The 25,166-nt window shown below is 33.0% G+C and overlaps 1 protein-coding gene across 1 annotated transcript; it reads left to right on the top strand.

The window, feature by feature from the left end:
- The first annotated feature begins 6,986 nt into the window (after positions 1 to 6,986).
- On the top strand, positions 6,987 to 13,130 carry LOC111899254 (zinc finger BED domain-containing protein RICESLEEPER 2-like). The gene is made up of 6 exons (XM_023895120.2): positions 6,987 to 7,075; positions 10,811 to 10,995; positions 11,689 to 12,566; positions 12,652 to 12,778; positions 12,841 to 12,960; positions 13,033 to 13,130. The coding sequence occupies exons 1-6, from the start codon at positions 6,987 to 6,989 to the stop codon at positions 13,128 to 13,130; spliced, it is 1,497 nt and encodes a 498-aa protein (XP_023750888.2).
- The last annotated feature ends 12,036 nt before the right edge of the window (positions 13,131 to 25,166 follow it).

Genomic DNA, 25,166 nt, shown 5'->3' with positions numbered 1-25,166 from the left:
ACATTATGTCTCTGTGTGTGTTTATTGGGGGGTAGAGTGTGCGCATTAGGCAGAGAAACGAACTCCCAGGGTGTACATATACGAGTGTTATTGTATAGAATGATTAATACCTTCTTATGAGTTGTACGATACTAATTGATAGCACATAGAATTTAAGGTTCAAAGATGCAATCTAATATTTTCCTAATATGTACACTACAGGTAGTGGGAATCAAGCAAAGATAAAGCACATAAAGACACTTTCAGCCTTTTTCTGTTCTTTAGATTAATGAGGTACTCAGTAGATGCTTTTTTCAAAGGCAAATGACTGATGAATATCTTAGTCTCGTGATAATTGCAACATTTACTATTTTAACATACTGGAGGCACTTGTTTATGTGAATGTGGTGGATGGCAATATGCAAATTAAAGACATGGGCCAGACACAAGAATTAATGATATGCTAAATCATGTAAAGCAAGTGCTAACAATAAGTAGGGTAAATTAAAGAATGTGAGAAAGAAATGCAGTGGGGATAAGGAAGCATATGTGTGGCAATGAGAATAGAAAGGAAGAGAATATGGAAGAGTGGGGAGGTTGATTAATGAATATAGAAAAGCCTCCCTCTGATCTGATCATGATCTAAAGAGGCTTTGCAGGATGAATCTTTCGGTTATCGCAGAGCTTTGCATATTTTTCAAACTGAGTGGGACCCAATGTTTTTAATCTTTAGGTAATCTGAACATGCTGAGGCAATATAGGAGGGAAAGTGGTTACCAGAATAAACGAAGGTATTGAAGAAATCAATGAGGATCACGATTTAAAGTAATTATAATTAATACAGGTAAAAACTAGGGATGAGATTTAGAACCGGAAAACCGGACCGGAACCGGACCCGTTAGAACCGGAATATATAGAACCGGGTCCGGTTCTGGGTTTAAAAATTGGCTTTATCCGGGTTCCGGGTAATCCGGGTTTGGGTCCATTGGGTCCGGGTAAACTGGGTCTAAAATCCGGAACCGGTTTTTGGAACCGGAACCACTTTTAGGGCCGGAACCACTTTTTGTGAAACGTTTACAAGATGCATATCTTATTCGTTTCAACTCCAATTGACATACGGTTTTTTCCAACATGTAGTTTAGAGTTTGTACATGATTCTAGACTATAAATTTGTCATTTTTAGTTTTATATTCATTGACTTACAGTCCTCAAAAGTTGAGATACCAAAGCTGAAAGTTTTTAGTTTTTTAGTTTTTTTGTATTCGGTGAAAGTTTTAAAACATTCATATCTAATTCGTTTGAAGTCGGATTGACATGTGGTTTTTTCCAACTTCTAGTTTACAGTTTGTACATGAGTTTAGACTATAATTTTGTCAATTTTGGTTTAACATTCAATGATTTACAGTCCTCCGAAGTCGGGATATCAAAACTGAAAATTTTCAACTTTTCAGCTATTTGTTTTTGTACTTTGTATTATGTGAAAATATTAACACAAGTATATCTCATTCGTTTAAATTCGGATTGACATGCGGGTTTTTCCAGAGTGTATTTTAGAGTTTGTACATGACTTTAGACTCTAATTTTGTTAATTGTGGTTTCGTATTCAATAAGTTATAGCCCCCCAAAGTCGGGATACCAATATGAAAAATTTCAAAGTTCAACCCACTAAGTAGTAAGTTATTACCAAAAAATTCCGTTTTTTTTCGGGTTTTCCGGGTCTAAACCCACTTTATCCGGTTCCAACCTACCCACTTTGATGTTTCCGAGTTTTCCGGTTCTAGACCCACTTTACCCGGAACCATACCCGGAACCGGTTCCTATATGCCGGTCCGGTTTTCGGTTCTATAAAATCCCGTTAACCGGTTCCGGGTTTTCCGGGTCCGGGTCCATCCGGTCCGGGTTTGGACCCACTTTCATCCCTAGTAAAAACACATAAAAAATCGATCTCAAGCCACACACTTTGGTACAAAGTTAGATGCATAGAGTACAAGTAGGAAGAACAAAAGAGAGGTCGGAAGGTGCGGCTTACCCAACCCGCCATTCTACACATTTGGCTATACCAACACATGCTTGGAATGGTTAGCCGGCGGTATCGGCATGAACCCGCTACCACCGTTTAGCGGCTCCGTCCACCCTAATCCTTACACAACCATGTCTATAGTTGAATAATCTAAAGTCAAGGGAAAAGTTAACTGCCTTTATTTCTTAGAGTATATAATGTTTTTTGTTTTTCTGAAGCAAAAATTCATGAAGTCTGTAGGCCACCTCTGTAATAGAGAGGTGGACCAAACGACTGCAGACTGTAATAAAAAACGTTTTTGGTTTTTTTTTTTAACATCTGCATGATGCTGCAGCTATTAAAAAATTAAAATAAACTAATTTTATAAACAAAAAAATAGTTTTTTAATACCGAAAATCTAATAAAATATAACATTTCAGCAAAAATTTATGATATTTCAGCAAAAATAGTGATATTTCAACAAAAAAATAAATATATTTTAGTAAAAAATAATGATATTTTATCAAGAAATTATCATTATTCAATATAAAAAAACAAAAAAAAATCAATAAGAATAAACAAAAAAAAGCGAAAAAAAAATGTAAAATAAGATTTCAAAAACATATAATTAAGATTTCAGCAAGAAAAAAAAAAGAATAAGAGGTTGGAAGAGGCAATATAATAAGTGTTGCGCCAAACAGAACACGCGTAAAGGTTTTTAACTCTAAAGACTTCTAAAAAATAAACAGCTGCAAGATTAAAAGTGTTACTTGTGTGCTGCGTCGCGCAGCAATAAGATGTGTGAATAAGTTTTTTACAAAAAACAAACAGTATTTAAGTCTAGGGGAGTATTTGGGATTACTTTTTGAGATTAAACGTCGTTTTTGTAAAATGATTTTTTGACGGGTGATTTTTTCCAAAAGAAATTTTTTAAAATGTGTTTATATTAGTTTTTAAGGGTAAAGCCAACTTTTCAAGTTAAAAGTCATAAAAGTAAAAAAAGATAAGATTTTCTAACTTTTGAAAAACCAAATTTTCACTTACACAAAAAGTTATTTTTAAAAAATCTTTTTTATTAGCCAAACATTTTTTTTTTGACTTTTTATAAAAATAAAAAATCAAAAGTTGTTTTAAATAAAATCTCAAACATTCTCTATACCCGAATTCGAAAGTTACTTAGACATCTAGTTAAGTTAAACCAAGCATATGATATCAATTTGTAATGATCCAAAACTTATACAAAGTACTAAAAAAATGAGAAAATGACAAAAATAGTCATTTACACTAATCTCATTACAAAAATAGTCAAAAAAAAAAAAAACCGAAGTTGCAAAAATAACCATGAATTTCGCAGATGGAATAGTCTCATCTGTGAAATGGGCTTTTCATCTGCGAATGTACAAGCAGCTAAAGCACAATTGTGCTTTAGCTGCTTGTACATTCGCAGGTGGTTAATTTTTTTTTCTCTATATATATTAAAATTGTAGGGTAAATTCGCAGATGGAATAGCCTCATCTGCGATTTACTCTGATTCCATCTGTGAAATTGCGGTTATTTTTTTAATTTTTAATTTTTTTAATTTTTTTTTTTAAGTTTAACTATGAAATCAATTGGTTTGTAGCTCGGTTATATCTAAACGTACATCACCAACATCAACATAATGCCCGTAAACATGCTTTTTTTTTCATTTTTTTGACTTGAATTTTTTTTTCTTTTTTGTTTTATCTACCACACGTCTATTCATAACTTTAACTTCTTGTTCGGCAACATTATTTCATAGTCAAACCAATTGATTTCATAGTTAAACTTAAAAAAAATTAAAAAAAAAATTAAAAAAATAACCGCAATTTCACAGATGGAATCAGAGTAAATCGCAGATGGGGCTATTCCATCTGCGAATTTACCCTACAATTTCAATATATATAGAGAAAAAAAATTAACCACCTGCGAATGTACAAGCAGCTAAAGCACAGTTGTGCTTTAGCTGCTTGTACATTCGCAGATGGAAAACCCATTTCACAGATGGAACTATTCCATCTGCGAAATTCATGGTTATTTTTGCAACTTCGGTTTTTCTTGGCTATTTTTATAATGTAATCAGTGTAAATGGCTATTTTTGTCATTTTATCTAAAAAAAATCATAAAAATCATGTCAACATTTGATATAACTAATGGTGGTACTTTATACTCCTAAAATGGATAATAAGATGTATCAATAATTATATGAATTAAATATTATAGATTAACTTAACCGGGTGCTACACTCAAAAGCTACAAACGTAAAGCCTTTGATTCAAATAATATATGTGCTTACTTTAAAAATTTTATAAAAAAAAAAAAAAAAAAAAAAAAAAAAAAAAAAAAAAAAACAATACGTTGACCGCATTTTCATTAAAAAAAAAATTAAAAATTAAAAAAAAAAAAAAACCCTAATATTTTCATTTCCTACCGATTGGAAACATCTAAAATGTAGGAAAAACTAAAATTTAGGCTAGACATTTGTTTAGATCATGTAAAAGATATCATGATGTTTTCCCAATGATAAAAGTGTATCACACAGGTTCGCATCATTTCCTATATTTTTTTTTATAATTTTTAACTATGAATTACGTACGGTGTGGTGATGGTTTTAACCATGAAGTTTTCTTTTTTTAATTTCGATAAAAGAAAAATAAGAACTTTTTAAATAAAAAGTCATACTAAAATTAAAATTAACAAAAAATTAAAAAGTACATTTTAGAAATCCTAAAAAATAACATTAAATTAAAAATTACATTAAAAACCCAAAAAAAGCCATAATGTCAAAAAAAAAACCTAGAAAAAAACATAACATCGAAATTTCATTTGTGTATTAGATTATATTTTTATCGAATCGACGTCTTTACTGCTTTAGCCGCCTCTTGATATTTGGGGTCGAGATGTCTCACATCTTGCATTAACAAAAATATTCTATGATTCGGACAATTTCAGCCATATGTTTCTCTAAAGTTGTATAAAATTGTGTCATTTGTGTCATCATTTCCTCTGATCTAGTTGACCACTCCGTTCTGATTGACGAATTTGACGATGTCGCTTTTCCCTTTTCCTTTTTCTCGAGCATTTGTTTTGTCCCCTCCGATGAGACGAGGAGGCGGGCACATTTCTTCGATGTCGTCGTTATCATCATTAAGATCAACGCCAATGTAACCATCTGATAACATTTGTTATGAGCTCGAATATGAAGATGTTCAGCTTATTTTTTGACAGATTAGCAACATCTTCATATATTGCAAGCTCCTTCCACCTAATGCTTCTTTTGATAACTTCACACACATGAATAAACTTAAAGGCTTTAACATGTCAACTTGGAATGTTGCATGATTTTTTTTCAACAAACTCGCTTCATTTTCTCTGCTAGACCATTGCTTTTCAAAGTTTTTGTAAATTCTATTCCAATGTGTGACGAGTTTGTTAACAATATTCCATTTCAAGTTACATTGGTCAGATATCCGGTAATCTAAATCTCGAACCATACCCTTAAAAAACCGATCCATAACATGTAACCATAATTGATCACATGATTTGCCCGTTCCCGTGTTGCTATCTTCAGATATGTCGACCCATGCCTTTGTTAATTTTATCTCTTCTTTTTTACTCCATCTTCCTGTATCGGAGTTCCCTTTTTTGTTGAGCTTTCGTGCTTGGCATCGAAAAGATTTTCGGTTGCGGGTATGAAAGACGGTTGGGATTGAAATTGAAATTAGGTTTGCGTTTGGGTTTGGGATGTTGTCTGGGGTGGTGGGGATTGGAATTTGAATTGTTGTGGGATTTGAAATTGTGAATAATACTCCACCTACAAACGCTTGGTTTTTGAGATAAAATTGATGGATCCATTTGTTATTGGTAACGTGGTGTTGATCTCGGATCGTAACCAAAAAGTGCAAATAGGTTGGAAGCATTTTGGTTGGAAGGGTTTAAATTATTGGAAGACATTTTGATTGTGTGTGTTTTCAAATGAATGGTAAATATGTTTATATATAATGGTAAATTTGTAAAAAAAATAAATAAATAAATAAATAAGTAAAGAAAGAAAACGACCACAAAGCCGTTTGTCAACGGTTCATTCCTTCCCAATATTCACTTTTTTCGAATTTTACCATCGGTGGAAACCCACCGCCGGTAAAAATAGGGGTGGGGCATGGCGTTCACGGGCAGTAAAGTAATCCACGTCGGACTACCGCCGGTGAAAAACCATCGACACCGTATAACCTTATAAGAAAAAAAAAAGGAGGAAATATGCACAAAAAGTCATTATATTTGATTCTATTGACAAAAAAGTCAAACCTGCTTTTTTTTTTGCAGTTTAACAATTGAAACCGATAAAAACATTCAAAACAACCCTTGTACCCGATCAATGTCCGTTTTAAGGGTTGAATTATATTAAAAAAATCATTAATGACTTTTTCTTTAATAAGGTAAATTTTATGGACTATTCTAGAGATTTTTTTATATATACTGAATTTATTTGAAAATATCTTATATTTATTTATTAAAAAACATAAAATAAAGATATCATTTACATCCCTTTCACCAAGTTGGTGTTTGTTTTTTCGAAGCGAAAACGCATGAAGTCTGTGAACCACATCTACAACCCTCTATAGTAGAAGAGGTAGACCAAACTGCTGCAGCCACGCATCACACTCACAACAATTTTTAAGTCAAAAGTATTCTAAAAAAACAAACAGTTAGGAAATGTCAAGTCTTGCGCAGCCCAGACATAATTGATCAGAAGTGGTTTTTCTTAAAAAAACAAACAACCCCTAAAAAAACTCATATTTTTTTATTAAAAAACACAATAGTGATAATTTATATATCATTTTTGGCATTTTTTGTGACTATCTTTAATAGAGTTTCATTATATATGTGGTCTAGAAATGCACTTTTAGGTAATCTCTGTCATTTTGGATTTTTTATCGAGTTGTAAAGAGAAAGAACAATAGGTGAACATAATGATGATGGTGGGTCAGAGATGAAGAGTATAGAAGGTGGGTCGGAGATGGTGTTAATGGGGGCTACTGGTTTTTTTGTGGTGAAGATGGTGTTGTTGGTGGAAAAAAGGTGATAGTGGTGGTGATGAATAAATATGAGGGTTGTTATGGCAATGATGAGCGGCTAAGAGGGTGCAAGACCTGATAAAAAAATTTAATGAATTTTTTTGAGAAACATGTAGCATTAATAAACATAAAAATAGACTTTTGTTGATTTATAGTAAGAAATACCTTTCTAAACAAAATATTATGTATAATGCAGCTTTATTTATGAATAACATCATCTGAATTTGCACAACTTAAAATTTTTTGGAATTTGCTCAGAATACATTTTACAAAATTTTGGAACTTTTTTATTGTATGATTTTAGAATTTTAGTATTTATTATAAAGTATTTTTTTATATCTTTTTTTACAATTTGTTGTTTTTACAAAATTATTTTTTCAAGTGTTCCCCAAACAACTTTATTTTTTATTTATAATGGTTCCTAACTTTTAATATTTTTTTGAGCTTAGTCCAATTTTTTTATAATTTTTTTTCAACTTTTTAACATTATTTTTATACGTTTTATAAAACTTAGTTTTTTCTATAAAAATACTTTTTACAACATAATTTTACGAAGTTGCTTTACAAAATTATTTATTTTGCAAAATTACAAATGGTATTAGGTTTTCTTTCTTAATTAACTATATAGTGGTCTACAGGTAAGATATTGGTATCTTCATATACAAGTTTAATGTTTGCGATTTAAGAGTTTTAAAAATGAGTTAACCCGTCAATCCGTTTATATTTTTAATAAAAAATAGATATTTTTTATTTTAAAATGTATTTATGTATCAAATATTAATATTTAATAAGTGTTATATAATATATACCATAATACCATTGATTCATAGACCATTTGACTATTTTGACATTTTAACTTGTGGTGGATGGCCTAACTCCGAAGGTTGTAAGTCTGTAACCATTTGATTTTGCCCATTTTTGCCCTAAATCAAATCGTGTAACGGCATATGACTGTATGAGCGATTGAGCATATCTCCCTCTTCCACTCTCCCGATCTCCCATAGTCAACAGTCCCACTCTCCCCTTTATTACTCTGTTACTCTGTGATCGAAATTCGAAATCAAGTATCAAAATCACAAATGACGTTGAGTGTTGACGCCTGAAGGCTGAAGTGGTGAAGCCCTGAACGTGAGTCGCGCCAATATGATCGATCTTCTGGTATGTTTCTTAAGTTGTTCTTTTGTCTTCTAGTATGTTTCTTAAGTTGTTCTTTTGTCTCAGTTTTCCGATTACAAGATGCACCTCCTCAGTTTTCCGATTTGGTTTTTAATCAAAAGATGAAATGTGTATGAGTGGTTATAATAGGATTGTGAGAAGTGAGACTTTCAATGACCTGACAAGCTGATAACACAAACATGTAACTAAGAAAACCTAAATTTTGAACACGAAATCGATGTGTAATGTTAGTTTTTAATCTGAAAGTGATAATATCCCATAAATTCTGAACTGGAAATTATGTATCAGTATATGTTTTATATCCATTTTACTATATCTTCTCTTCAGGTCTATCTATGACATTCCCAAAATCACGGTCAGAAAAGACCGATTTAATTTATGTTTTTAAAATAATTTTCAGAGTAATCCTTTGATTTAAAAGAGTTGCGGAACTTGTTCCCAAAACAAAATATGATAAATAAAATTTATCAAAGCATTCCTTAAAAAATGTATTTTCATATATAACAAAACTCGGGATGTCATGTTCCGATACAAACCAAAAGCATACACGACACATTATAAGCCTTACAGCAGTTATATACAACTATTGGCCTATAAACAAAATATCTTCACAAATTTCTCCAACTTATGCTCTCGCGCCACTACCTATAATACAAAGAAACTGAGTGGATTAGGCTTGGGAACCTGGTGAGCATATAGGGTTTTCAACCTACAACAAATAATTATATTTAATTTTCACCAACCAACAATAACCCGATTACCCATTCCCGTTATCCTCACTTTACGTCCCTAAAACAACAACTATCACAAGGGACCTAGTCTAGGATTTTTCATTGGGATGAACATTACTGCAAAGGGGTTTCCTCAACAATAGATGTCCTAAAGGCAACCATGATGGGGATAGAGTACACCGGTGAACACATAATTCACAACACCTACAGGTTATGAACCTGTCAGCGTTCCACTGGACTGTCTAGAAAGAGTTTGTGGTCGTCATCCATATTCCGCTAGATGACTAGATCAACATCAACATCGAGGCCTCTCATCATTTTATTTCATCACACAACAACTGCCTACCCATGTTCTACCCAACATATTAGTAGATAAAAATATAGACATTTATATACAGCTTAAAACCCGTACAAATCATTCATTCAACAATTATTTCAAATAAGCAAATTATATACAAACACATAACATGTACTTTGTAGAGAATACTCTGTATCTATGTGTTAGAAGAAAATGAATATACACTCACTTGAAAAGATGATGCTCGGACAGCACTACGGCTCTTTAAAACAGTATTCTTCGGTGAAACCGGGATGCTTCACAAAAACTGGACTTCTCACGGGCAGAGCTTTGGCTCGAAACTCTTTTTCTTCTCGGGATCTTCGGGGCTTCGGGACTTACTTCGGGTGTCGGGATGATACCGAAACTTCAGGGGTATAACTTGCACGTAAAACAAGGTAATATGGAGTGAGAGGAAAGAGATTGAGCGACCAATTCGGCTGGACTCGACTTCTATTTATAGGGAGCTAAATTTCTATGCTCACGTCGTGAGCCACTCATGCTCATGTCGTGAGCTCGAATATGTCATTGCGTTCGTCATCAGGCCACTTGCCTTGGAAGACGTCCATCACCTGCTCACGTCGTGAGATCTGACACAGGGGTTGAAGTTTGTGCCCCGAACTTCATAAATTCATATCTTTCGCATACGAGCTCCGTTTTCGACGTTCTTTATATCCACGCGTAGGTGAGATTATTCTTTACAACTCTCATTTAAACTCTGTCGGCTAATTTTGACTTTAACTTTTATTATATTATTTTTAGTAGGACGGGACAGGAAACTCCGTTAGAAATTCATAACTTCTTCATCTGATGCCCGTTTTCGTTTGTCTTTTTACCGTTGCATTACTATCGACGAGATCTTCGATTCTCGCTTAGATTGTTTTGGCTAGAAATCACTCGATCTCATGTTCAAACTTTGGGCTGCATACCGCTAAGTCGAAACTTCAAAAAATCATAACTTCCTCATATGAAGTCAGATTTAGACGCTCTTTTTATGCACGCTCTCGGTTTAGCTTATTCTACGACTTTCGTTTAGATCACTAAGGCTAAATATCGCTCTATCGTAAACTCACTATTTAGGACATGCAGTGTCGCACCGGTTCTGTCGCGACACTTCGACAGGTCATAACTCCTTCGTTATAACTCGGATTTCGGCATTCTTTAAATTTTTGGAAACCTCGCAACAACCACTACAACTTCCTTCATAGATATCGGGCTTATCTAATATTTTATTATTACGCTTATTTTTATTCTTAATTCATTTAAGCAACACAATTAAGCATAAACCACATAATAATCAAATAATACATTTCCATTATTTCAAAATGAGTTACAAAGGTTAACCTAGACTATTACATCATCATTAATGCCTAGTCTAGAAACACGAGTGTTACAATATCTTGCATCTACAGATTAAGTGTTTGTGACTGTGTTATCTGTGTTATCTATGTATTTGTGTACGTGAAGTGTGAACAGTGTATCTGTGTATGTGAAGTGTATCTGTGTATGTGTATGTGAAGTGTATCTTTGTATTTGTTTCTCCACTTGATGTTCCTCCTGTTTTTCATTGTATGAGAGTTATGGCAGTTACTAATAACACCAATCCTTTGGATGTTAATGATGGAAATGATGATTCAGTTGAAGAAATTGGGTCGGAAAGTGTATCACAAGGTGTTGAGAGTACTTCTACAAAGCAAAGGAAAAAAAGGAAAAAAAAAACTTCAGATGTTTGGAGAAATTTTGAAATGCTCCCACAAAAACCAAATGAGCCCCTATATTGTAAATGCAAAAAATGAGGGACAGAATATCAGACATAAAGCAAACATGGAATAAGTAATCTATGTCGTCATCGAGATTCATGTAATATCTCAAATACTAGAGATATCGGTCAATATATGATTTCTTCCAGCAATGGTGTTATGGCTACAAGAAATCCAAAGTTTAGTCAAGAAACGTTCCGAGAAATTGTGACTCATGCTATGGTTAGATGTGACTTTCCATTCTCTTTTGTTGAGTATGAAGAAGTTAGAAATTTTGGAAAATACTTGGAACCGAAAGCGAGTCTTGTTTGTAGGAACACAGAAAAGTCTGATATCAAAAAATTATATGCTACTCAACAAAAAAGACTCTGTGATGAGTTGTTTAGATGTCCTAGTAGAATATGCTTGACTTCTGATGCTTGGACCTCAATCGTTACAAATGGCTATCGGAGTTTCACTGCCCACTATGTTGATAGCAGTTGGGTCGTACAAAAGAGAATTTCAAACTTTTTCCACTTTCCTCCTTCACATACGGGTGTAACTATAGACGAAAAGTTGGGTGAATTGATCAAAAGTTGGGGAATTGAAAAGAAATTGCTTTATATAACTTTAGATAATGCAGCATCCAATGATGTATGTGTTGAGTTGCTTACGAATCGGTTTCATTCGATGAATTCTTTGGTATATGATGGCAAGTTATTTCATCTTAGATGTTGTGCTCATATTTTGAAACTGGTTGTACAAGATGGTTTGAAACAAATTGATGTTGCGGTGGAGAAAGTTAGAGATTGTGTGAAGTATATCAAGGGATCTACACTAAGAAAAGACCGATTTATTCAAATTTGCTTGCAAAATCTTCTTGACTACAAAAAGGCTTTGGTTCAAGATGTTCCTACTAGATGGAATTCCACTTATAAGATGCTTTCTTGTGCACTTTATTATCGTCATGCCTTTTCTCATTTGAGCTTGAGTGATTCGAACTTTCAAACTTGCCCATCCTCTGATGAATGGGATAGAGTTAAGAAAATGTGTAGTTTTCTTAAATTGTTTCATGATGCAACTCTTCAGTTTTCAGGATCTCTTTATCCTACTTCAAATTTGTATTTCCCTCAAATATTTGGAATACATTTGAAGTTGGTTGAAACGAAAGACGGTCCTGATAAGTATATGAAAAAAATAGCTACTCAAATGTGGAGTAAATTTAGCAAATATTGGGCTAATTTCAATCTTTTGTTAGCTATAGTTGTGGTGTTTGATCCGCAATATAAGTTCTATTTTGTTGAGTTTAGTTATAAAAAGTTGTATGGTGAAGGTTCATCACAATTGAAGAAGTTTGAGGAGGCACTTTTTGCAGTTTTTGATGAATACATGCAATCTTCTCAAGAAAGTAGTGTTGGAAATGTTGGAGGTGGCAGTGGTAGTGGCGCAGTTAATTCTCGACAAGCTAGTGTTGGAAATGTTGGAGGAGGCTCTAATCATAGTATTCTTGAGGTAAGTCCTTTTTTCATTACATTTGCTTTATATATTTTTGTTTTAAATATATTATAATTTTTTCATATTTTATTTAATATAATAGGAGTTTGATGAATACGATAATGATGATATGGATTCGAACAAAAAAAGTCAATGCAAGTATATCTTCTTGAGCCAAGAACTAAAAGAACTTCTTCCATTAACATACTTGAGTTTTGGCAATCCCAACAGTATATGTATCCGGAATTATCTAAATTAGCTGTGGATATACTTTGTGTTCCTGTTTCAACAGTAGCATCTGAATCAGCTTTTAGTCTCGGTGGAAGAGTTTTGAATAAATATCGAAGTTCCATGAAGCCTGACATTGTTGAAGTTGTAATTTGTAGCAGGGATTGGTTGTTTGGAGAAAAAGGTATAATTTATTGTTTACTTATATTAACTATTATTTTGTATTGTTCTTTTTATTTTTATCTTTCTTATCCAGTGGATACTCATGTTGATATCAATAAACTAATTCAAAACTTCATGGATATGAACATTGCCGAAGACAAAACAGATGTTATGAGTTCTAATAAACTTTAAGTCGACGTTTGGTGAGTTATTTTTAATGACAACTATACATTTTTAAAATTTCACTTGTGTGTGTTTTAACCTTGGCTATTGTCTCTACTTGAAGGTTGAAGTTCATCATAAAGAAGAAAATGGTGTTGGAGAATTAACTTTGTTTTTTGGGAGAAAAAAATAGGAATTGTGGCTATTACTTTAGCAATTGAATTATGTATGTTTGTATTAATGTTTAGTTTGAACACGTTTCTATGAATGTTTTTAATTTTCATTTGGATGTTTAAGACTTTAAGACTTTATGTAGTTAAGTGTCTAAAATCCGGATATGTTTGCATCAACCTTCAAGAATTTATTCATGTTTAATTGTTATTTTTGTTTATGGAATCTAACCCACGAACCCAAATCTAACCCACAAACCCGCCAACCTGTGAACTCGTATAAATAAATGGGTTCGCGGGTCATATATGGGTTTATGTTCCAAACTCGTCAACCTGTGACCTGTATATTTAAATGGGTCGTGTTTGGGTTGGCATATTTTGACCCGTCAACTCGCGACACACCAACCCGAACACGACACGATTGTCAAACCTAGTTGTCAAAAACCTAGAAACGTATTTTTTATGGGTACTCTTTCAAGTCATTTGTGTGATAATATTTATAGAACATCCTTCCTTATAAAAAAGAATGTATAAAGCAAGAAATAATCGACGATTTCAAGCCAAAGAAGGTAATGAGAGTAGTTCTTTAATTATCTTTTTGTAGGATAATGAGAGTAGTTCTTTAATTTCCTTTGCAACATAGGGTACAACTTCATGTTTTTTTTACAATTAATAACCATGTAGAGTTAAGAGTTTTAACGACGCATGTTGGCTATAAATGATCGCTATATATAATATACTCTTTAAAATATGATTCTAAGGTGTTTTGAGGGACTTTGGTAGGGCAAACAAGTTTAAAGAATATGGGGGACACAAGGATTACCTTGGCCCAAAGAATAAATTCTCTTTGGCCCATCCGTGTTTAATAACTAATATTAAACTAAAGGACAATTTGGCTCTTCTAAACAAAGTGACCCATAACTTTACCAAACACTATCACCACTGTCCATTAGTAATTAGTAATCATTTTATAAATAAAAAATAAATACGCTCATGGTATGTATAGCCGCATATATCTTGCAAAATCAGTTGATAGCTTTCAGCTTTCATTGTTTAAAAAAATCAAGCAAATACAGTAAATTTTTAAAAGATATAAAATGATATACAATAGTAAAATTAAAAACTAAAACTCTTCAAAGTTATTTAAATAGATTTTGAATTATAAATTTGTTTGAAATAGAGTTGTAAGCCCGTATTTCTCTATCTCGAGAGCCTAGTTGGGTTGATGTACCAGTTTTTATACGCATATGGAACGTGACGTAAGGAGTTCAATTCCCTTAAATTACGTCTTGAGGTACCACATGTTGGGAATTTTTCCCTGAAAAACCCTATGGACGCTGCGTTTGCCCTGTAAAGGAGCTCGAACTCGTGGTGCTCATTGAAATATTGCGAGTAGGCTTCCACTTAATTCGTTTGCCGTTTCCAAAAACTAAGAGCTAAAATCATATTAAGCTCTCGAAAAAAATGTTGCAAAACATACATTTTGACAACTATAATTTATTATTTCTTATCATTTATAAGTGTATGCATTAAGCATCCACAATATGAACTTTTTCGCAAGAATTTTTTTAAGCAAAAAGATTCTTGAAAAAGGAAAAACCTATGGCTCTTTTGACGAATTAACAAGCTCTAAGCCAAAAGTTTTTTCATTTATTTTCATATGATCTATAGATTTTTAACCAATTGAAAATATACAACATTTAAAAACTAATAATAAAAAGCAAAATGAAAAAGGTTTTCAAGTTGTAATAGATACGATGAATTTTTATATTTTGAGTTTTTTTTATGAAGAAAAATTAAAATAAAAAAAAGTTTCTTATCATAGATGCTTTTATATCAAAACTAAAAAGATAACAATGTTATCATTTTTAGCATTTGGTCATATTGAGTCAATAATGTTTAGAAATATGTATATGATTATTAAAAGCATCCATAATATAATAGCTTTTTAGGAAAGTCTTTCCATGAAAAAAAAACAAAAGGCATAGGGGGTGTTTGGATTAGCTTATTAGCTTATTTGTGGTGGGAATAAGCAATAAGCAATAAACATGGGGAGAGATGCTTATTAAAATTAGCTTATTTAGCTTAATAAGTTGGATTTTATCCAAACACTAAAAGTTAGCTTATTGTGGGAATAAGCAATATGTACCTCTTTTTTTTCCTATACAAACACCTCCTTAATGTATCTTTCAATATAGGAAATCTTTTTCAATATGTTTTTTTTGTTGTATTTAGAAATGTTGTTTAACTGTAATTGGTTGAAAATAACGAGACTCATATAATCATTGAAAATACTCATGGCTAAAGCTTGTTAATTAACAAGCTATTTGAAAACGCTCATCGAATAACTTTTTTAAATTTCAATAGCTTTTCAGGTTGACAAAGTTTGTAAATAGTTCATGGTGTGTGTTTTGGTCAAAAAAAAAAAAAGAATTGAACTAAAATGCACGAAAGTGTGTGAGAGGCTGTCATGTTCAATGTAAAGCAAATAAGTAAGTTGAATCAAAGCAACACAACTCGTTTACAAAGAAAGCCATTGATCATTGTTATGATTTCCGACATAAAATCTTGGAAGGTGATAATGATCACATGCTTTGATGTTTTTATTAATTGAAATGAAAATTACAAAGAAAATACATTGAGTATGAGTACAAGTGATAGTATTCTACCAGAAAAATCGTGTGTAGTGTGATGATTACAAGTCTTTTATATAGTCAAACCCTAGCAACTAGAACTCTGAGAATTCCGGGATCCTCCGAGATTATTTATAGTCATTTTCTTGACTTAGTTCTCCAGGTCTTTTGCATAGTTGTGATGACTATCCGTTGAGTATATGACTTTGACCAATTATTTTTGCACATGTGAGAAAGACAAAAGAATATATGTCTGTTATAAATAATAATAAAAATATTCGTCAGGATTTTTGAGTGTATTTGGGATCCTAAGCCTTTGAGGATCCTTAGACTTTAGGATCTCAATGTAGTTCCGAGATCCTAGCACTAACAATTACCCCTAAGTTATTCTTGAAAATAAGTGAATTAGTTTGTATGATATTAAAGGAATAAATTAAAGTAAATAAATGAAAAGAGATAATAGTAATTTTTAAATTATAACCCTTAAAGGCTAGAATAATTCAAATTCTAACGAATGAATTACTATTCATTATCAAGCGGTCAAATCAATTGTTGGTCCGGTATAAATAAAGATGGTATGCCTCACAACTTTTTTACTCTCCCTTGCTATCTTTCGATTATCGGCGATTTATTAGAAGGTAGTTATTTTTTTTCTTCTACGTTTTTACATCTTCTATCGTGGTTAGAAAAATGTTTGTTTCTCGCAAAAACATCTTAGCTCTCCCTGAAGAAGACTTCATCGACCAAGGAATTCTCTCCTACGAGGAAACATGTTCCTTCATCAATGGAGCCTTCCCTCTTGAAGCCGCTTTTAGGCCATTCGATCCTCTCATTCAACCTGACTTTGTTTCCCCTACCTGGGTATGCTTCCCCGAATACCCCTTCTCCATAGGTTTGAAATACCCTTTCCCTGGGATTGTCTCTGAATTCTTCAGGGTGACTGGGGTCTTATATATTCAGGTTATGCCAATTGTTTGGAGGATCTTATACTGGATTGACCAAGTAAACCAGTCAAAAGGCCTTGATATATGTAACGCCCGTGTTTCTAGGCTATGCATTAATGATGATGTAATACTCTAGGTTAACCTTTGTAATCCGTCTTGAAATAATAAAGATGTATTATTTGAGTATTATGTGTTTTGTGCTTAATTGTGTGACTTAAATGAATTAAGGATAAAAATAAGTGTCAAAATGAAATGTTAGATAAACCCGATATCTATCAAGGATGTGGTAATGGTCGTGATGAGGTTTCCGAATATATAAAGAATGTTGAAATCCGAGTTATAACGAAGAAGTTATGACATGTCGAAGTTTCGCGACAGAACTGGCAGGACGCTGAATGACGTAAAATATGAATTTAAGATAGAGTGATATCTAGCCTTAGTGATCTAAACGAAAGTCATAGAATATGTTAAACCGAGAGCGTACATAAAAAGAACGTCTAAATCTGACTTCGTATGAGGAAGTTATGGTTTTTCGAAGTTTCGACTTAACGGTATGCACCCCAAAGTTCGAATTTGAGATCGAGTGATATTTGGATGAAACAATCTAAACGAGAATCGAAGATCTCATCGATAGTATCCCAACGGTGAAAAGACAGACGAAAACGGATGTTGGATAAAGAAGATATGAATTTCTAACGGATTTTTCCTCCCGGCCTACTAAAAATAATATAATAAAAATATAATAAAAATAAATTCAAAATTTGCCGACGGGGTCTAAATGAGAGTTGTAGAACATAGTGTCACCTACGCGTGGATATAAAGAACGTCGAAAACGGAGCTTGTATGTGAAAGATATGAATTTCTGAAGTTCGGGGCATGAAACCTGATATTGTGTCAGAGTTCACGACGTGAACACTGTGTTCACAACGTGAACTCAGAAATGACGTCACCTGGACTCTACCAGACCCCACTTGTGATGATGCATGCAGTGACGATCAGGCCCACAACGTGGTAGTACTGTTCACGACGTGAATTTCCAGAAAACATCCCTATAAATAGAGTTAAAGGGGCAGCTGGCCAAGGTTGATAATTCACTCATCTCTCACCCGTATTACCTCGATTTACATGCAAAGAAGTACCCCCGAAGCCCCGGTATCATCCCGAGACCCGAAGCAAGTCCCGAAGCCCCGAGGATCCCGAGAAGTAAAGTTTCCGAGCCGAAGCTCTGCCTGCGAGAAGCCCGATGTGTGAAGATCTTCCAGTTTCACCGAAGAATACTACTCTTAGAGCCGTAGTGGTGCCCGATCATCTTCTGATCAAGTGAGTGTATATTCCCTTTCTTCTAACACATAGATATGAAGTATCTACTTTAGAATACGTGTTACATTTGTATAAATATACGTGTATATATATATATATATATATATATATATATATATATATATATATATATATATGTTATCTGTTTATTTGGGATGAGTATTGAATGAGTATCTTATCAGTTTTTAAGTTGCATATGAATGCATATGTATGTTGTTATTCTACAAAAAAGTTGGGTAGAACTTCAGTAGATAGTTGATGTGTGATAAACTAATGAGAGGTCTCGATGTGATTGTGATCTAGTCATTCAGCAGAATATGGATGACGACCACGGACTCTTTCTAGACTGTCCTGTGAAATGTTGGCGGGCTCATAACCTGTAGGTGTTGGTGAACTTGGGTGTTCATTTGCTCTATTCTATCCCCCTCAGGGTTGCCTTAGAACATTCATTGCTGAGGAAACCCCTCTGCAGTATTGTCCGTCCTGATGAAAATCCTAGATTAGGTCGCTTGTAACAGTTGTTGTCATAGGGACGTAAATTGAGGACAACGGGAATGGGTAATCGGGTTATTGTTGATTGGTGAAATTAAATATAATTATTTATTGTGGGTTGAAAACCCTATATGCTCACCAGGCTCCCAAGCCTGACCCACTCAGTTTCTTTGTATTACAGGTAGTGGCGCGAGAGCATAAGTTGGATAACTTGTGAATATGTTTTTTTGTTGATAGACCAGTAATTATATATAACCGTGTAAGGTCTATGTTTTATTGTTTATGCTTTTGTGTCTGTATCGGAACATGACATCCCAAGTTTTGAATATATAATGAAAATACATTTCTTTAAGAAATGCTTTGATAAACTTTATTTTATCATGTTTTGTTTTCGGGACAAATTTCGCAACTCTTTTAAATCAATGGATTTACTCTGAAATTATTTTAAAAAGCATAAATAAAACCGGTCTTTTCTGGCCGTGATTTTGGGGATGTCACAATATAGGTCTTCCTGAATTGGCCTGCATGTATGATCTCACAACATTCGGGAATTCTTGCTTTTTCCTCAAAGTTAAAACCCACATATCTCCTCTTATCCTGAAAACTAAACATAATGACGGAGCTTGGAAAGAAAAATACTTTTTTGTGAGACGTGACTCTATTCCTAGTGGGGATCTCCTGTCGGATGCCTGGGTCAAGAAGGGTAGGAATAACTTTTCCTTATATTGAGGATCCTGGATTTCACATTTCATTACTTTGTTTTTTGTTTTGCAGCTTTCAAAATCGAAGAGCTCGTGCCTGTTGCTGAGGAATCTGAAGAGAAGATCAAGAATTACTTGGCCCTGTCTAAACCTTAGAGGTCTTTTCGATTTGATCAAGCCACTCTGCAAGAAAGCTCTTCTGCCACTCACCTCATGTCGACAACTAGGGATCCTTGATTCCTTTCGCTTGTGATGAAGGTTTTTTATCATGTTATGTTATATATATATATATATATATATATATATATATATATATATATATATATATATATATATATATATACACACACACGATCCAAAGTCACCCACTCCAGTGCTCGCTTCACACTCGTTGATCTTGATACTACCATGTCGAAGGATCAACTAATGGTGAAAAAGAAGAAGAGCGCATCTTCTCTTCCTCCAAAAAGATCGACCATTGACTTAACAGTGAAGATTCCGGGATCCCGGAAAAGGAAAATCGTTGAGTCCGCAGGTCTATCTTTGGAGGGTCTTGGGGCCGAGGAAGCGCTCCAGAAATTGGTCTCTTTCTCCCAAACTGTAAGTGTTAGCTTTACTCTCATTCTATCTTTTATTCTTCCTTTTGTTAACCCACTATGTCTGTGTTTCAAGTCTTTGATCATGTTTCCGCTGATCTAAGGATCCGAGCGGAGAGGGTTGAAAAAGACCTTCAGGGACAGGAGAGGATGTGGAAAGCAACCAACAAGGTTCTATTGAGGAGAGTGGAGCTGCTCAGCAAGGAGAAGGCAGAAAGTACGAGGAGCAATTGCTCGAGATGTAACACCCGAAATCTTGAAGATATATTGTTGAGAATAAGCTTTATTTGTGTTGAAATCGGCGAGTTGGAAGGGCTAACTCGGCGAGTTTATGATGGAAGATTCATGGGATTAAATGAGCAAACACAACGAGTTGAGGTGCCTCAACTTGGCGGGTTGGTGGCTGGGAAGGAAAACCTGATTTTTAGGGACTTACACCCTATTTAAATGCCTTAAGTCCTTTTTTTGGCCTCCTTATCAGCCACCATTATTATCAAAATCCTAAAATGAGTTATAGCCTCCATTGTCAAGTTTTTGAGCCATGGAAGGAAGTTTGGTGTCCATTTTGTGCGTTGTGAAGGAGTTAAAAGGTCTTGAAGTTTCTAGCTTGGAGAAGGAAGTCTTGGATCCAGAATCTCTCCATTTCTTGTAGTTACTTTAAGGTATCAAGTTCATACCTTGATTTGTAGTTGATCAGATCTCCTCATTTTGAGTTTTGTTGTGTTTTGGACTCTTTTTGGGATGATGATGGAGTGAAGTCATTTAAGGGGTTTGTTCTTTCATATCTGAGTTGGTTTTGGTACCCTTGAGCTCAAAGGTGCAAACTTTAAGAGGATTTTAGTGTCATGCATGCATTAAGTCAATTATTAAGTCCATTTTAAGTTTAAGAGATTCATTTAGACATGCATAAACATAAAGTTGGCAACTTTACGTGGTTTTCCAGCTCTTTTGGTGGTTTATTGAAGAAGAAGGCTCTTTTAGGTACATCATCTTTGCAAGCAAGCCTCCTCCTCACTACCTTGAATTGTTTTTGGATCTTTGTAAGTCCTAAAGCTCTTGTCTTTCTTATTTAAGTATGCTCAATCTAGGTTTTATTCATGATTGGATTAGGTAGCATGCATGGGATCCTTAAAGTCAGCAACTTTATGGATCATTGAGACTCTTTGTTTAGCATAGGCATCATGTTTGAGGATTGGTGGTGGTCTGGACACCAAGCATGAGTCTTAGCCTCATTTTTCTCTTTATTTGACCTAGTTAGTGTTATAGTCATGCATTGGACATGTATAACTGAACAAATATGATAATCGTGGAAATGCTCAAGGTTGCTGATAATTGTGGAAATGCGAAGGCTTGACTGTACACTCTGGCTTGCAAATTTTAATGATTTCAAATTTTGATACTTTGATTAGGATGATTATATTTGATGTACCTGAGATTTTTACTAACTTGGTTTTTATGATATTTGATATTTTTCTATATTTAAAAATGAAAAAAATTTGTGGTAAAAATTGGGATGTTACAGGGGTGGTGATGGTGGTGGCGGTGGCGATGGCGGTTGTGGTGGTGGAGGAAAAAAGAATATGTGGCATTGCATAATCATTTATGATTATAAACTCTCCCATCATGTCGATGTCGGATGGCTAGAGCAGAAAATGAGAAATATGTGGATAAGATTGAATCTCAAGATTTCATTTTTTATAATCCTAATGGAACCTCTCTCTCTCTCTCTCTCTCTCTCTATATATATATATATATATATATATATATATATATATATATATATATATAATCTATCTTAACTTTTTTTTTCAAATTGTCTACATATTATTATTCATAATAATGGTCAAGTATTCAAATACCATCTCTTTTTTAGATTTATACAAACAATATAATTGATCCATCGCTAAAATCAAACATAGTAACAATAGATTTTGGTTTTAACCAGAGGCATAGCCAAAATTTTGTTTTAGGATAGACCAAACAATTTATAAAATATAAACAAATAGCAAAATACTGTAAATGATAACAATATATGATTTTAAAGTAAATTGTTCCTTTATGTTGAAAGTAATTGAATAATTAGAATAATTAAAAAAATATATTAATATACAAACCTAATCAACGAAAAAATCACTGTGAAAATTAAATTGCACAATTATTATATTAATTCTTTAATAGAAATATCTTAACAAGTAAATTATTTTATTTATTATGAATTTAAGTTTAAAATGAAATGGAGCCAATTATAATTCACAGCCTTGGTATTTTTATTCAAAAGAAATATAATTTTTATATAATATATTTCACCATAAATTTATATAGAACGAGTCAAGACCCACTATTATTACACAAATCTAGCTACGCCTCTTGTTTTAATTGATTTAATTTTTGTGTACTTCACAAAACCATATATATTAGCCGACGACAGGCCAAAACAATTTATGCATTCTGATTACTTAATATATCACGATATTTCCACGCGGATAATTATAAATTATTATCAACTTATTCTATGTTTATAATTGAAGTGGACAAATTCCAAATAGACAAGGATTTGAGTTATCTATAAGTCCAAAAATGTTTACCTTTTCTGAATTGAACAATAAAGCAGCTTGGCACACAACTTAATTATATTTTTTATAAAATTAAGATACTATTGTTAAAAGGACGAATATTCTGGTGTCTTGGTTAAAACTTTTTTTCTGTTTAGTTTTATTATTATTATTATTATTATTATTGAGAATCCTACCATCTTTCTGCTATCACATGACCCCCCTCTGAACATGCATTATGCAGTCACCGCCTTAGAACAAGTTCTAGTTTTTGTATCTATTAATTTGAAAGAGTTAATATTAAAATATAAATAAATTTTAAAAATCATTATTCAAAACATATTATTATTAATCATGATTTTAAAATCTAAATCATTCAAAACAATTGAAATGGTAGCTTATGAATTATCAAATTTATATCGATCGCGCGTTTGAATATTACTCATTTTCCGAATGAATAAATATAAAACAGTAACAAATTTTTAGATTTCAAGTCGGTATGAATACTTTTTATATAACCAATGTCATTTTTATTTTAAATTTATAAAGTAACGGCAAAACTGAATATTTTGTTATTATCTACTTGGAGAATATTACATAAAGTTAATATATTGATGTTCGTTGTAAAATCTAGTTTAATTTATAATTTTTTCGGCTTTCTTCTAAGAATATAATTTGAATGAAAGAATATGAAGCCTGAACAATCTACAGTTGAATTTATGGAATAATTGGCCATGAAGGCATTTTGGGAAATCTAGGGATAACTACATGTTGATTGACATCTAAGAAGTGAATGACATTCATGGATATGAATGAACACTTTAGAGATGGAATTGGAACATAAACATAAATGATCTCTTGAGCTATAAGTGGTTCTAGTGATTGTTTTAGCCTAAAGGGCAATTTGGAAAACATGGAATTAAATTGAGGATTTACATGGTTAGTTTATGTACTTACATTGAGATTAATGAATGTTTTATATGCTTGACAGTACTCATTTGAGTATTCATTGAGTTAGGAGCAAACCTTGTAAACTTTGGAGTGTTTATTTGAACAATTGGAAAATTAGCCTTTTCTTATGGAATTTGAAGACTTGTATGATCTAAGGAAGTTCAATGATCACTTATTGAGTTAAGAGGAGTGTTTTAAGATGATAAAGCACTTCCTACACATGTGTGAGAACATAAATAAATGGTACAAAGTGAATGGGAAAAGGGTATTCAAAAATTATGCAAAGTAGGGTGTTATTTTTAAAAAAATCGAGTTTTATATGTTTGCAGGCATGAAAACACGGCCCATGGAAATTCATGCCTTAATTTCCAAGGCCGTGGAAATCTTTGACTGTGAAGATACTTGTTTTTTTCATAACTTTTTCATACAGACTCGGATTTGCGCACAGTTTCAGCCTATGTTTATATTTTTGCATAATGAATGAGATGAAACAATAAAATTTAGTAATGGAACATATGAGGGGCATTTTGTTCATTTTAATGACTTATATCCATGTTATATAGGTGATGATTGAGAGTGTTGCTCTAAGGAAAGGAACTGGAAGATGACTAGCTAACATATGTGTAATTGAGATGAATACGTGTTGGCATTCTTCCATTTTGTGGTACATGGAAAAATGATTTTATGATAATGAAATGTAATGTTTTGAAAATGTGTTTGAAATGTTTTGAAATGAAAGTGTTAAATGTTTTTGGAAAAGATATTTTGAAAGAATGCCTTGAAGGCAAGAATTTTTTTTAAAGCAAAGAACGTTTTGGAAGGTTGAATGTTTTGAAAATGTGTTTCAAATGTCTTGAAATATAGATGCTTTACTTTTAAAATGAGTTTTTGATACTAATGTATGAAATGTGTAAAGCATGGAAAGTAATGACAAGAAATGGAAATGAATGAGAAGAAATGGAAAGTAATGAAAAGAATCGGAAAGTATCAGATGTTGGATTAGGTGTCTAAGCCATAACTATATTTGGTATGTACTTGACCCGGTTGTAGCATGGTCCTTTTGGGTTGCCTTCACCAAAGCAACTTGATTGGATGAATAATAGAGAAAGAGGTTATTATGGTTTATTAATATATTATTTGAATAATATATTAAAAGAGAAATCATATTATTTAATTAATATAGGTCAATAATTAATTTAGAATTAATTTTGTGGTCAAAAGAGATTAATTGAATTTAGGGGACTAATATTGTAATTATGTGATAGTTGCAATATGAGCAGATGATCCCTAAAGAAGGGATGGACAAATTCAATGGGGAAGCCCACATAGAAATCGTCCATAGGAGGCCATCTGGAAGGATCTTGTGGACTGTTTAAGGCCTAAGCAATCTAATTAGGGTTTTGACTGAAACTCTAGCAGCTCACCTATATAAGGAACCATTTGGCTTCACTTTTTCGGATACCACAACCCTAGAAGGATTCCAAGAGCTGAAAATTACCTCTCCCTTCTCTCTCTTGCATTCTCCAATTGCTTTGGTGTTTGTGATTCATTAGATGCATCATATTTGAGGTGTTAGGTTCTCAAAAGCTCAAGATCATCAAGCTACAAAGGTAATATTTTAACTCTTCATTAGATGTAGATTTCGATTTTTGTTGTATGCTAAATTAGGGTTGAAAAAATTTGGATGATTATTGCATGTGCAAATAG

This window comes from Lactuca sativa, chromosome 9, assembly GCF_002870075.4.
Source record: "Lactuca sativa cultivar Salinas chromosome 9, Lsat_Salinas_v11, whole genome shotgun sequence".
Classification (NCBI taxonomy): Eukaryota; Viridiplantae; Streptophyta; class Magnoliopsida; order Asterales; family Asteraceae; genus Lactuca; species Lactuca sativa.
This window is presented reverse-complemented; position numbering and strand designations above follow the sequence as displayed.